General features: G+C 39.7%; 1 protein-coding gene across 1 annotated transcript; it reads right to left on the reverse strand.

Moving 5' to 3' along the window:
* Window positions 1-135: 135 nt before the first annotated feature.
* Window positions 136-9041, reverse strand: LOC138018844 (uncharacterized). Its single transcript, XM_068865519.1, has 4 exons — window positions 8340-9041; window positions 5820-6041; window positions 4282-4399; window positions 136-2927 (listed from the first exon to the last, which is right to left on the reverse strand). The coding sequence occupies exons 1-4, from the start codon at window positions 8873-8875 to the stop codon at window positions 2670-2672; spliced, it is 1134 nt and encodes a 377-aa protein (XP_068721620.1). The 5' UTR covers window positions 8876-9041; the 3' UTR covers window positions 136-2669.
* Between the last annotated feature and the right edge of the window lie 6091 nt (window positions 9042-15132).

The following is a 15132-nucleotide window of genomic DNA, read 5'->3' on the forward strand; positions in this document are numbered from 1 at the left end:
CCTTAATCTAAAAAAAAGTTTGAAACATGCGTCCAATTAGCCTGCGCAGTTGGCGGTGGTTTTGGCGCAAGAGGCAAATTAATTAACGAGCGGAAAATGGGGAGGAATTCACCCACTCTCCGCGCCAGCAATACCACCAGTTGTGCCACAACCCACCCTGTACCTCTGAATTGACTATTATCGTCAATTTAGGACGTTTAGAGCTTGATAGGGATTATGGGAAATGAATATCTATTTTTAGAATCCGAACCCCAATGCCTAAACTCGCTGGACTGGGATTCGAACCTGGAATTGTTCGATTAATAACCCTAGACTACCGCATCGCTAACTGACAGAACGCTTTTTTTTTTAAATATATCAATTTTTTTTTTCTTCCGAATGCCGCTGTAAACGTGTGTATTATCAACGGCTAAGAAGCAAGTTTAAAAAGGAAAAAAATGCCGCTTACCAAAACGTCAAGAGAAAGCTAACCATTTTAAAACCAAGTACTAGACTTGACCATTATTCAGCAATGATTTTATATATACTAATTAGATTTGATAAATAATCGGTGCAATTGTCAGTCAGTTGATCTTTAGTTGTATAGTGGATAAAAACAGTTCCTTCACAGTGGGTGCTCCGGGTTCAGATCCCGTCCAGGAATACAACTTTTCCTTTTTTCTGTTCATCTGCTACCACAAGTCCTGGGACAGAGTAATATAAATTGACGGTAACAGTCATTCCTGGGAAAATTACGAGTTGTCGATAATCGTCATTATCAGAGGTAGAGGATATGTTGCTTGTGCTTACTAGCCTGTTCCAGGACCCAGATAGTCGGGAAAACGAAAACAACTGCGCGTGAAAAGCGAGTGGGGGCTTTCACTTTTCGCGCGGGTTTTCCCCCTTTCCCCACTATCTGGGAGAGTGGAACAGGCTACGATCTTAGGGCGTCTTCTTACGCATGTGGTCTTGCAGTCTTTTTAGTATTGAGAAAAATGACTACGATCTATCGAAGTAACATTACCTGTCAAAAAAATTAAAACTACCTTGTAAGACATTTTTACAGTTTTAACCTGATACATTTTTTCAAGGAGCAGGCCCGGGCCATTTTCGGGTGTCACAATTCCCTTTGTATCTCAAGAACGGAGATGATTTAAATCGTCAAACTTCACAGTCATTTTTCCCTGTGTTACCTTGAAAACATTTTAAAAGACCGGCTTTTCAAAAAAAGCGGTTGGCAGTTTTACAAATGGTTTTTCGGGCCCGAAAAGTTATCGGGACTTTCGAGAAATGGGCCCCATGGTCGGATGACGGACGTTTCGTCCCGTTGTTCACCATCCTCAGTTCACGTCTTGTGCTTTGTACCTTTTTTTCTCATGGAAGCCATGGGCTGAAGAAACACATAATAATAATCAGGCGCAATAAATCCTTCAAACTAGCAAGAAGAGCAATGAACAACGCTTCCAGTACAGACCTGGGTTTTTTGCACGCAACTGTTAAGTTCTTCCTTTTTTTTTACACAACTGTTCAATAAGTTTTTTCCATTACCTGCGATGATTGCTTGCTCAGAAAATAACCACATATCCTTTCTTCCGATATATGAATAAATTCATATATCATCATAATTTAACTTCTTACGGGTTAAAACGCAAATTCGAAATTTGCTATGTATAATTTCTCTCTTAGTGCAAACCATTCGTTTAAATGATATGTCAAGTCAGCGAAGTGAAACGCTATCTTTCCCCGATCGTATGCCCGGGGGGGGGGACCCTTAGGAATTTCTGGGTGGGGATGTGCCGCTGGGACCCTAGAACCCTTAGCCTATACCAGAGCTAGTTCGGCTGAATTTTGCTACCCTATACTAGAGTCAACTCCCACCGATTTCCGATACTTGACTAGTCCATATATGGCAGTACCTCCCCCGGGATCGTATGGTGCCTAAATGACAGCAGTCTACTGAGATCTGTCGTTGATGCCGACAACTTAACCAAGTTAAGATTAGACCCGAGCATTGTAATTTTTGGATTTCAATAGCTTAGAATTCATTGCATATGAATCTCTGTGCAGTGCAGGCCTCAGTTGTTCGAAGGCTGAATAGCGCTATCCAGTGGATAAATCACTATCCACTGGATAACTCAAACGGTTTTGCGAGTGTTTATCCGTTGAATTGTGATTTATCCTTACGAACAACCCCATGCAAGGCCTGACCCTTTTATTCCTGATTCATCAATGCTTGTCTTGTTTTACTTTTGAGGAGAAATCAACGGTTAAGCTCTGTTTCTCTGTTTCTCCCTTCCAAGATGTGCTTTTCATCAGTTCTTTACTACAACCTGAATGAATGTCACGTTACTGTTGTTATTATCAGGTTTTGAAACTCCAAGTTGCCTTGCTTAGAATGCAATTTACAGCCCACTAGGGTGAACGATTCTGCAGCCGTTGGGGATGTGTAAGGTGCCTTTGTATTTCGAGGTGATTTGCACAACATCAGCTTCTTGACATTGCCGCAGCAGTATTCTTTCATGTTACCCTTGGTGAAGCTCTCTTTGTTTTACGTGGTCCAACGTAGTAGGGTTAGGAAAAGATCTCTTCTTGTGTACTGTTGCAAGACTTGGACAACAAGGACTTGATCCTCCTACGTGACAGGGGAATGCACCGCAGAAGCTCTTCCCACAAATCCCTGTAGACTGTGGTCAAGGCAAAGTAGAGAAGACTATTCGTAACTGCACACTGTTCTGCCCGATTTCTTCTAAGTGTGATGTGCAAGTTACCAAAGATCCTTGCCAGGGCCATGGTCCTGACATGAGCCTGTTCATGGGCCAGTAACCAACCAGTGTGCACTTGTGACGTTTAGTCAATGCTTGTTGAACAAGGTCAATTCTTTGCAAGTACATATTCTGACGCACATCAGATTCTGTTAAAACGCCTGACCAGATGCGAACTTCCCTTACCTTGGGAGAACAAATGATACAAAAAATTACCAACACGATGTCAAGTGATTGGGAATCTGAAAATGTCACCTGCAAGGACTGATACACCTCACCATCCCTGCAATGGGGATTAAAGGGTTAATAACCTCCTGCCCACTCAAAAATGCCCCCATTCAGTACATGTAATAAAAACTTAATTTCTCGTGGGATACACTTGACAGTTTGCATTGATAAAGTCAGAGCCCTCAACAGGCAGATGAGAAATCAACTGAGAGTTGATTTACATTAGGGAGGAAAATTAGAGGAGCAGAAGATAAAACCTGGAGTCAGGTTGAGGTTGATTGAAACTAAGCCCACATGCAAACACAGAGGTGGAAAGGATGGGTGATGGTCATCATGTCAGCCTGACTCTCCATAGGTTCTAGAAAGGAGAATGGGCCACTTTCGAAAATACTCTGATTAAGCTCATAGCCCTCGACAGGCAGATGAAATTAGCTTGGAGTTGATTTTCAAGAGGAAGGGAGACCAAAGGAGCAGGAGAAAAACCCTTAAGTCAAGTCATTTCAAATATTCTCAGATCACAAAAAATAGCTAGAAAATGGATAGAACCTTCCGAGCCACAGAAGTTTGAGATGAAACATGCCCTCTCTTCTGGATGAGCAGGAAATGATTATGAGAGGGACGGTATGAGTTTGAGTAACATTTGTGGAGAAAGCAATTTAAAAAATAATAATCAGCAGTTAATCATTATTTTCTACTAATTACTCTCCCAGTTTCCTTCTTTTTTTTTTTTTCACGCACATGCATTTATTAAGATCTAAACTCTAGGTTACTCCTTGGTCTCTTTATTCGTTCATTCCACATGATCAATCAATGTGTCTGTGGGGAGCTGGGAAGGGGAGGGAGAAACAGTAAGGCCAGAACATCAACTTCCTTTCCATAATAATAATTAGCATGCACATTTGCATATTTCCTCCTGTCTCCCATACTGCTCCTGCCCCCCTACTGTCCTACTGCCCCCCCTGTAGCTTTCCAGATTCGGGCTGTGATTGGAGAACAAAACAATAGAGGATGCAACAATGCACCTTGCCCTTATAAGAGAGACCAATGAAACTAGCAGTCTACAACAGCTACAGGATAACATCACTGTCTTAGGCTTCTGCCCCTCTGTTCCCCTATCCAATGAGCCACATGACTTATTAGGGTCTTAGGTTAAAGTTTACTGTCCTTTGTTTGATAAGCAGTATTCCAAATAACTTCAATGTCTCTGAACAGATTACAAAATGAACATTGTTATTTCCTAATAAAGCAATGCATTTCAAATGAAGAGCAACCAACCAATACTTTGCTCTCTGTAAAATAATCTTTGACCTACCTGACCATGAAAAGGATACCATCCACAATGTCCATGTGGCATAGCATTGTCTCCCCACGGTGTACAACTGCCATAGCTTATGACTCCATTACCAAGTTGACTATGTTTCATGTAATACCTAAAGGAAAAAAAAGAAATCTGGATTCTCATAGAATGGCAATGGTAATTTTTTTTGACGCATAGCTTTTTATTATGATTCCCACTACTTACAACACTGGTACATCTACTTACACAACTTACAAAAATTACACAATTAACAACTACTAAAATCCATTATATTACCATCAAAACTATTTCAAAATTGAATTGCGTACGCACTACGTACAATACAATGCACTTACAATTACAGGTGCTATTTACAATAATACCATTGCAATACTTGCTCTACAAAAACAATATGAATACTTTTTAACCTTGCAATACCAATTTATACACTACTTACAAAATAATACGATTACAGATGCTAATTATATTTATATTCTTACATTAAAAACAATGAGCAACAAAATAAAAGATACATGCATATTAAAAATAAATAAATAAATAACTTAAGTAATTATATTGGAGTGAGTACCCATTTCTTTTCAAAGAAGTTGTTTTTGTTGATCTTTTTTTCAGTTTCATATTTAATCTTTAGTTTCGATTGCAGTCCTTGAATTTTAGGAAGTGTTTGGCTTCTTCTGCAGTCCCACAAAAATAATTTTCCAATTAATATGAAATAATTTAATAAATTTGATAAAGGGCATTGTTTTGATAAAACTCCAAATAAAACGTTTTGCGCAGAAAGATGGATTGGCTGATTCGATAGAAGGTACCAGTATGATTCGATATTAGTCCAGAACGTTTTGGAGTGAGGGCATTCATAGAAAAGGTGATATAAATTAATGGCAATGGTAATGGTTTCTATATCGCACGTATCATGTAAAAGTGTCATGGCGATTTAAAATTCTTTCTCTGTGGTGAGATTAGATGTCAGCATGTAAAGGCACCTCTGTCGGCGGCTACAACCCATATTTGATGACACCCACCCACTCAACCCAAGTGTGCATGTGAAAGGAGGACAGACCACAACACGGGGAGTCTTCCCCCTACTGTACATCAACATTGCCTTCCACCAATGTGGCCCAGGGATCGATTTCCAGATTCGATGCTCTATGTGGGTTGAGTGTATTGGTTTTCTACTCTGCTCTGAGAGGTTATTCCCTGGGTAAACTCTCCTCAAAAACCAACATTTGATTTGATTTGTAGTCTCCCCAATTAGTAGAGCCCTTGTGCTTGGCTAAATAACCTTGAGACTTTATTAAATAAAGTTATTATTATTATTATTATTATTATTATTATTATTATTATTATTATTATTATTATTATTATTATTATTATTACTTAGAAGGAGTTATGATCTCATGACTCTCTAATAATACAGAGATGATTTGAAATGAAATAATGGTAAAGTAACTATAAACTATAGTGATAGCTACACATACACAGATATTTTTCAGCTTAAGACCTTTCTGGGACAAACATGACTGAGTGCGCACCTGTGCAGTTCATGTCCAATTCCAAAGTTTATCGAGCAAACAACATGTCCATCCACAAACATCCACTGCCAATCAGAGGATGCTGATAAGGCAATGTGATGCCACTGTCCATCATTAATGCAAGGTCCCTTCATAAACTTGTAGGGCTCGAGAGATCCTCTAATGCATCCATCTGGACCAACATGGAGAATCTGCCAATGGAACTTCGGCCACCTACTGGAACTGATCACAACAATCACATTAATCATTACTTATTCAATATTATATTTATTATTTAATTAATTGTTGATTGCACAGAGGAATCATTGGAGAGAAATGTCACAAACTTGATCATACTACTACTACTGCCACTAGTCAGCTGCTGCTATTACTACCACTACAGTACAGGCGCGGATCCAGGATTTTGAAATGGGGGGTGAATTTTTGTAATAATGTAATAGAACCAAAGCCTGGTTGAGGTGTTTGAGGTCTGTTCAAGAAGGGGGGCTCAGAAAAAGGGGGGGTGAAAATTCACCCATTTCACCACCCCTGGATCCGCGCCTGCAGTACTGGCAGTGTTATGACTGTAGCTACCGCTGCTGCTACAACTGAGACTACTACTACTACTATGACTATGACTACAACTACTATTACAACTACAGCTTTTATCCTTGTATAAGTTCACCTTGTGTACAAGTCAACACACATTTTAGGATCCTCAAAATACTATGTTTTTCTTATTTCTGAGAATTTTTTCTCTCAGGTGAAAAGACCAAACTGAACAGACATGTTAAGTGACAATTAGGAGATTCACCATTATGGTATGCAGATGAGCAGATAAACAGGCACTTTTGGCACATACAAACAGACGACTGTGACATCATTCACAATTCTTAAAAATTATTGCATCAAGTTGTAAGTTCTATAACTCAAAACAGTAGTCTTTTTTTCAGAAATTGTCTGAAGAGGTGGGCAGGCATCAGCGCACAAATCGCATGCAGGGGAAAATGCCAAACAGCATTCTAAAGAGGTCTTTAATAATCGAGATTAACTTGGTAGCCAATCTGCTAAATAAAGTGAGAGATTCCAGTAACATCAAGGTTATGCAGGATATTTTGTGTGCAGAAATGACGATTCAGTGTGGATCTAAACATAACGCACCATCTTATTGTTGTTTTATTTATTGTAATTTTCCATTTGATGGCCTCTAAAGAAGCCATTTAATGACAGACTGAGCACAAACTCAGCTCAATAAAAGCCTTCAATCTCATCTTAATCACTCTCTCTCTCTCTCATAAATTTCTTCCTCTTCAAGGTCATTTTCATCAGCTAGGCTGATAGATTATTCTTCAGTTTGTTTCGGATCCACAAAATATTGTCATCAGTCAATGGGTTAACAACCTCTACATCTACTCAAAAAACTATCTCCCCTCCCCTTTAACTCATTGCCTTCTTGGAGAAGAAAATAGATTTTATTCTGTCTAATGCCAGATGAATTTTACTTGTCAATGGGGCCGGGTGGTTCAGGAGTCACAGGATTAAGACATTTTCATAAATGGTACTGGTAGTTTGAAATGTGATGCAGCGAGCACTTGGTTGGAGAAAAAAGTAGGCCGGTTTTGTTTTATACTGTAATTGCCTGCTGATTGGTCACAATAGTTAGGTGCTAACACTTCAGTGAATAATGTTAGCGAGCTTCAGATTGGAGTACGAGAACGAGTACCAGTTTTCTGTACTGGACATGCGCATTACCGTAAATGAACAAAAATTTTTGAAATGCATGTGCTCAGAACTAAAAACTCTAACTCATAGTCATCCTCGTACTCCAATCTGAAGGTCGCGAATAATATTCCACGTGCAAGTCAAAGCATAATGCCAGGTTACTAAGCAAACTTGATGACACAATGGATGTAGGAACTGCCTACCCAATGGAGGCGAAGTCTCCTATTAAACCATAATGAATGCCTACAGGGAAATATGTCCAAATATGTGTTTTATAAAACACTTTACCATTAAGCTTTGCTCAAGCCATTTAATTAAAATTGGAGGTGGGTCAAGAGAAATGTCACACAACTAGTACATGTACTCACTACCACTACCACTCCTCTTCCACTCCCACTTTCACACCTATTTATAATCTGAATTCTCTCAGGTATCAAGCTTACATAGATAAGAACAACTTCTCTTGTCCTTTTGCAGGCATCTAAGCAGATCAAATCAAAGGTTGCTTTAGTGACAAGAGAAAACTGGCGCACCCAGTGAAAGACCTGTCAGGGCACAAAAATATGACACCTTACAGTCGGGACACGGGTGGATTCAGGCGAAAACTCTCACAAGTGCACCAACACACAACAATTTTTTTTTCCAAATTGCGAGCAAAGTTGGCTAATTTTTTTAATAACTGATTCATTGCATTATCTCAGTCCTGATTAAACATTTCCTGTCGTACACAGAGTTTGCACTTGTGTGTCTGTGATGTCCTCCATAGTAACCATCAGTTTTCAAATGATGGCGTCAAAGTGTGAATAACTATGTACATACCTTACAGATTCGCTTTGGCATCCTATGATTACTCCGTCGGGCTTTTTTCTGTTTAGTTTAATCCACATTTCCACACTCTGTTTCCCAGGTGCTCGATCGTCAAACCTAATTCCCTTCACTCTAGATGCACTGGACGAATTCGCCACAAACTCCGCACACAATCTCTCTCGGGCGAGATCAGTAAAACCACTTGAATAATAGTGTCTACGCTCAAAAGAAAGAGCGTGGCTTGCTTTAAAGTACAACTTCTTCCAGACTCCTGACTCCTCTTCAAAGTCTTCACAGTTATCGGTATTCGACTTGACATAGTGAGAAGACATTGAGAATCGAGGAAGAGACAGCAGATGGTTGTTATCGACTCTGAAACGTCTTCGCCAAATGACATTTTGGTTTGTCAGTTCGCAAAGTCTTTTACAAGTGCAGCCTAAACTAAGAATATCTTGAACTACGTCTAGGTATGAAATAATGTGAAACCATATTTCCTCTGGAAAGTTTTCTTCCGCCGCCATTTCCATTTCTTTTAAACATGACGTCATCAAACTGTGAAGGATCTTTCAGTTTTTGATACCCTTCCAAATATATTTTCCTTCAGTAGAGTAAAGGTTATGCGATATAATTAAATAAGTCGATGAAATCAAAGAGTACACAATAATCGCTTGAGCTTAAGGCGCTGTTACACTGTGAAATGTTTCGTGCAACCGTGTCTCGCAATCTTTCGGCGACATTATGGCGGGACAAGTTGCACGAAACATTTCACAGCGTGACATACCCTGCAACGGCCAAAATTCGTTGCGAGACAAGTTGCACGTCTACTTTCGGCAACGGCTCTTGCAACTTATCTCGCAACGATTTTGACCGTTGCAGGGTATGTTACACTGTGAAATGTTTCGCCGTTCAACTTGTTCCGCCATAATGTCGCCAGAACACTGCGAGACAAGTTACACGAAACATTTCACAGTGTAACAGCGCCTTTACTTGTCGGGTGGCTCAGAGTTAACTATGGGTGACTTGAGCTGCACTGTTCTCCCATGGAGTATACCCTCCCATGATTTGAAAAAGGACTTGCCCAGTTATTCTCATTTAAGAGAGCTCATTAAAAATATTGTAATATCATGGAAAGAAATAGAAAACATTATTCTTGCTATAGTTAATGGATGAAATGATTAAAAAGTTTCAGTCAAAATGAGGTGTAAGATGTAATGGGGCTGGACAATCTGCAAGGGGGCTGTGTCGAAAAGTGCGACGGGGATGCGAGGACAGGGGACGTGGGGACTTGGGGACTTGGGGATGTAGGGAAGTGAGGACGTGGGGACGCGGGACGTGGGGACGTCGGGACTCGGGGACGTGGCGTAGAATTTCAGAAATGGGAGAACATCCCCAAGAATGTTGAATTGCTTATGTTATTTTGCAAAAATGATCATCTGTATGCTTTTCATATGAGTACCGGCTAAATACACAACGAAATTCAAAAATTGGATTTTCGAAAAGTCATTCTCGCCACCCGTCACAGAGCTCGACTGTGAAACAAAGCAGAAGACCTAATGGCCCATTGCTGACACTGCAGCTGAAATTTCATGTTGCAGCGTTTGTTGTTGTTGTTGTTCCACAAAAACTTGAGCCTTATGACACCTTCTCTGTAACTGAAGTTTAAAAATACCGTACCAATGTCCTTGTTGGCGGCATTGTGACTGCATCTTTCCTGGCGCTTGTTCAATTTGTTACCTTTGCTGAAAAATTCGGGTTGTCACCGTTGATATTGTCGAAAACCTTCGCCATCAGAGGGCCAGAAGCTCCCCAGGAGGGGGAGGGGGGTACTGCCATATATGAGCTATATAGGTATATACCGCTGCGAAGGGTATGGTTTTCAAGCAGTTTACTCTAGGATAGGGTACATAAATCAGAGCGTTTGTGTCAAGAATAGGGTATCATTTTTTTCACGGAACTGACCAGTCGGATGAAGAGTTTACTGATTTAGACTAAGGAAACCAGAAAAAGACTGAACAACCGGGCCTTGTATTCGAGGACCGGTTCCGTAATCCTGGTTTATTTCCTTGCGAATTGTTTAAATCTGCCGTGGCGAGGACAAAAAGACACTTATTCCTTGAAAACTGTTTAAATCTGCCGTGGCGAAGACAAGAAGACAACATCTGTACAACATTTCCCTTAATGCTCAAAAATCAAAAATTCCGAAATTGCGTGTTCTATAGTCTAGTCCAAAGTTTTAATTTTACAATTCCATAATCTTGATTTCAGTATTAGAGTAACTTGGCACCAAACGTTCCACAATAACATGAAAGCTTAAATCCAGTAGTCCAGTCCGGGTTGAAATCGTCAAAACTCTCTCTATCATCCGAGTTCAAAACTCAACAAAAGCTACAAGTAGTAAATAGTTCTCAGAAACTACAAAAGTTCGTCATGATTCTAGACTCGAAGTGAACAAAAAACTATCAAAAACGAAACCAAAAAACTCTAGTGATTGCTTCTCGAGAGAACAGAGCCTGCCTCTCATGGCACTGAAAAAAGTACCGAACGTAGTACAGTGGTACTTGACCCTTAGCCGTTTCCCGAGAAACTAATCTTAGCCAAAAGGCCGAGAAGCGATCAGGATACGGAATATTTAGGTAAAAAAATGTAGGGATACGGGATATTTGGCTGGGGGGAGTGGAATTAAGGAGATACGGGATATTTTTTAAAGTAGGAACGCATTGCGTACGTGTGGTAGTGCAGTAACTTGACGGTGCTTTGTTCCATAACTGTCAACTGAGCTGCGTTTTGTTTTTTCAGGAGATTCAACTGTTGTCATTGCGTAATATGTAGCTGTAATAGTACACGATATTGTTTTCGTATCGTAAATCATTTCAGTGCCATGGTAGATATCTTTGCTAAATGCCCCCTGAGAAGACATGTGGTTCGGTAAAATACTAAACCCAGAAAGATTGAAGAAAATAAAAGGAAATCGAGAAACATTTGGCTTCAAGGCTGACATGTTGATTAAGCATGTATTCTGAGCTTCTTGCAGCTTTCCAAGACCAAAGTTTACTGATGTTAATCCCTTTCCGGCGGGGTTAGTAGCTGGATGGGGGACGTCAAACTATGCGACTTGTTTTCAGGAACATACCACCAAAAATTATATTTTAACGCTCAAAAATGAGAACCAAGCAAGGTACATATTTTGTTAGCCTGCTTTATGCAAAACAAATATTGATATTTAGTTTTTAAGGAGAGCAGAAGGGACTTTTAGGAAGTGTCGATCGAGAATAAAACAATTTGCCATAAGCAATAAAATTTGCGAAATGGAAACATCATAAATTTTGTGCTGCGAATATAACAAGTTACCATAAGCGAAAAACATTTCGGGAGACTTTTTTTACGTTCAATTTTTCTATCGTACTTTTGGTCGTGCAAGCTAGTAAAATCGCAAAATCGAAAGTGACATGGATTTTAGCGGCCGCCTGTGATCAAAGCAAACTGAAAGCAAACACTGGATGACGTGAAAGTTAAAAAGTGAGCTGTCGTTTACAGATTCGGTGCCAATGAAACTTGAATTCCTCCACAGCATAGGTGACGTAAAACTTGCGTAAATGCTGCGAAACTCAAGCTTTGAGGAAACACACACACTCAGGAAAACAGCGTGTTTGTCGGTGAAACACTCCTGTAGGAAAATGAACGTTGAACATCGCGTTTTCACTACCTTTTCCCAAACCTAAAAACACTTGGAAAATACCATGTTAGAATGTTCCGGACAACAGGGGAAAACACTCAGCAAAATAGCATGTTTTCCGGTGTAATGCTCCTGCACGGGAAAACCATCGTGGAATGTTATGTTTTCATTGCCTTTACAACTTCAGGAAAACATACGCTGAACGCCTCGCTTGGGATAACTGTGGCAAAATATGCTGGAAAACACACTGTTAAATTTCCTCGAGCAGGAAAATTAGGTAGGTTAAATCTTCAACATAGCTGCTGTGCCCGAAGATAGAGAGGTTATTTGCAGTTACTTCAACAAAACAAAAAAGGCCTGGTTTACTGATGGTATGAACGCAGAGGAACCTGTTGACAGATCGTTGATATGCGAATCAACGCATGCGACTTACTTCGCGCCATCATCGTGAGAAATAAAAAATGGTACTGCAAATACCACAACTACAGAACCACCAGCTTCCACCACCGTATGAGGTATTAAAAGATTCTCGCTACCCTTCTTTCTCCTTACTGGAGAGATATTTTTCATTGGATTTTTAAGTCACTCAGCGATTACTTTGGTTATAGTTCTATTAACTATGCTTTGGTTTTACATTATGTTTATCTTCAGTTGGTAGTTGACTTGAAAATGCCTGTCGACACGAGGTCGGGAAGAAAGTTAATCGAATAGCCCACTTTCGATATATTAAAATTAAGTTTAAACGAAAGGCATTTGTATGAGTTTATTCCCCAGAGCCTCGAGATGATGCCTACTGAATTTTAATATATCGAAAGTGGGCTATTGTGACTTACTTGCTCTTGTTTTAGCGCATTACGACTGCTTTTAATCGATAACTGATTGTTTTCGTATGTTGTGATCAGTTCGTTATTACTGTGGTTTTTTTTGGGGGGGGGAGGGGGAGGGATTCTAACGCACTCGATTTTGAACATCTCTTCCCTCTCCCTCTCTTTTCTTTTTGGATTTCAATAACACTTGTAAAAGTCTCTGTGCTTTTTCGGCATATGCACACACCGCGCAAAAATACCTTTGAATTAGAAGGCAACGTCCTTTTAATTATTCCTTAAAAGGAATAACAAGGAATAATTTCACGCGTATCTTTGAAATACAAGCAAAATTAATCCTTAATTTCAATTCAAGGGGCACATTGCGATTACATGATTATCACACGGACGGGAAAAATCATTGAGGAAAGCCCGTTCAATGCCCCGACAAATGACCGTCCACTTAAATGATCAATCGTTTCAATGAACATTTTAATCTTAAAATTACAGCAAACACGCTTTCATTCGCTATTTTACCTTTTCTAACCATTCATAATCTTGCTTTGTGGCATTTTCGTTGCCGTTGTCGTTGCTTAAACTCCTAAATTTAACATTGTTGTCAGGACGACAAAGGCAAAGAAATAACTAAAATGATAAACGCACGCGCAGGGCGTGCAGTACATTTTTTCAATAATCTATATTTCGAGTCGTTTTTGTTCTTAGCAACTCACTCTTTGCGTAACCTTTTTATTTACTTTTGCGAATACACAATACATTCAAATGAGCGAATGGTTTGAGTCATTTCAAACCTTGATAATTAATTCTCAAACTCATTAATAATTCATAAGGCTATTAGTCAATCGGAGTGCCCCATTTTGGCCAGGTGTATCTTAATAGCCAATGAAACTACAGATCAAGAAACGCCCGAGTTAGTTCAAAAACTGATCAAGACACTGATAAAGGCTGTTGAATTTAAATGAACCTTTACGCTAATAAACCTTCGGGGAAAAAAACATATAAATAAACTACTCGCACACAATGCCTTTTTAAATTTCCCGCATAATATTCGACATAAACCTTTCGCAGTACCTCTTATTATTAGCGTCCAGGGCCCGGTTGTTCGAAAGCCGGTTAACTTAATCCAGGATAAGCGAGAACTTTGGTTTCATTTTTTCAACTTTTTTGTGAAAGTTTCTTTTGCTTATTTTTGTTTTTCAAGATTGACTTCCCCTAATGTTAATTTTTGCCGAATATCAGCGTTGAACAGCATTTGGGAGCAGAGAAATAAACTCCTTGGTTTCATTTTAATCCGCGATTAGCGTTAAGCGGCTTTTGAACAACCGGGCACTGAGGATTAAAATGAATTTGGACACCCAATAATTCATCCATTTCAGCAAGGTCTGCTGTCAAGGCTTAACAGTCTTTGAAAAGTCCATCGCAATCTAAAACCGGCACTTGCATCTCTCTTAACCTCAACCATTCGTCGAGTTCACAGCCCAATTCTTTTCATATTTAGTTGAAACTGGGGAGCAACTTCAGAATACCCCGCCACAGCTAACTACTATTGTTTCCCCTATGCGGCATCTTTTGAAGAACGAGACTTAATACAATACAGCTTATTCTTATTCAATGAAATGCAAATAAGTGGCGGGGTATTCTGAAGTTTAGCCGAAACTGGAAGGGCCTCGTTAACCGAATCCCTGCGAATCACTTTTTTTGGAAGACGATTTTGGCAAGCGAAAACGACGTGATTGTGTCTCGCTCTATTATGAAAATTTATTCGAAAGTTCTACCTTTTAGATTCATTTCCTTTTCAAATTACTATCACTTGCCTGATAAAATAAAAGAACCTCACATAACACTCATACGTAGTGAAAAAAAGGGTTGAGAAGTCATGTCAAAAACTCGTGCTTTGTGATTCATCAGAGGTTTCAAACACCTCGAAACAATAATAAAAGTATTCCACCTACTGCGTGCTTTCATTTGCTTCTCTGTGTTTGTAACCCCTGATGAAACACCCGCACTCGTTTTTGACATATTACTTCAAACTGGCCAAAGTGCTCCACGGGAGTGTATTAAGCGCTGGAATGTGACAACAAAGCGTGGAATTCACACGGTTTATGTTTTCGCGACTATAAAGGTAAAGCGCCCCATCTCGTTGTTTCTCTTTTGCCTTAAAATCCACGGCCACTGGTTCGAAGTGTTTCCGTTTTTTTGTCTGTCCTTCTATGGTTAAAGTTCCTCAAGCGCCAGGACCACCGGCTCCTTCGGTTCAACAAATCCAACAAGCTCCGCCTCAAGCGGCGAATTTAGAGGTAGATATGTTTTC

The sequence above is a fragment of the Montipora capricornis genome, chromosome 10 (assembly GCF_036669925.1).
Source record: "Montipora capricornis isolate CH-2021 chromosome 10, ASM3666992v2, whole genome shotgun sequence".
Classification (NCBI taxonomy): Eukaryota; Metazoa; Cnidaria; class Anthozoa; order Scleractinia; family Acroporidae; genus Montipora; species Montipora capricornis.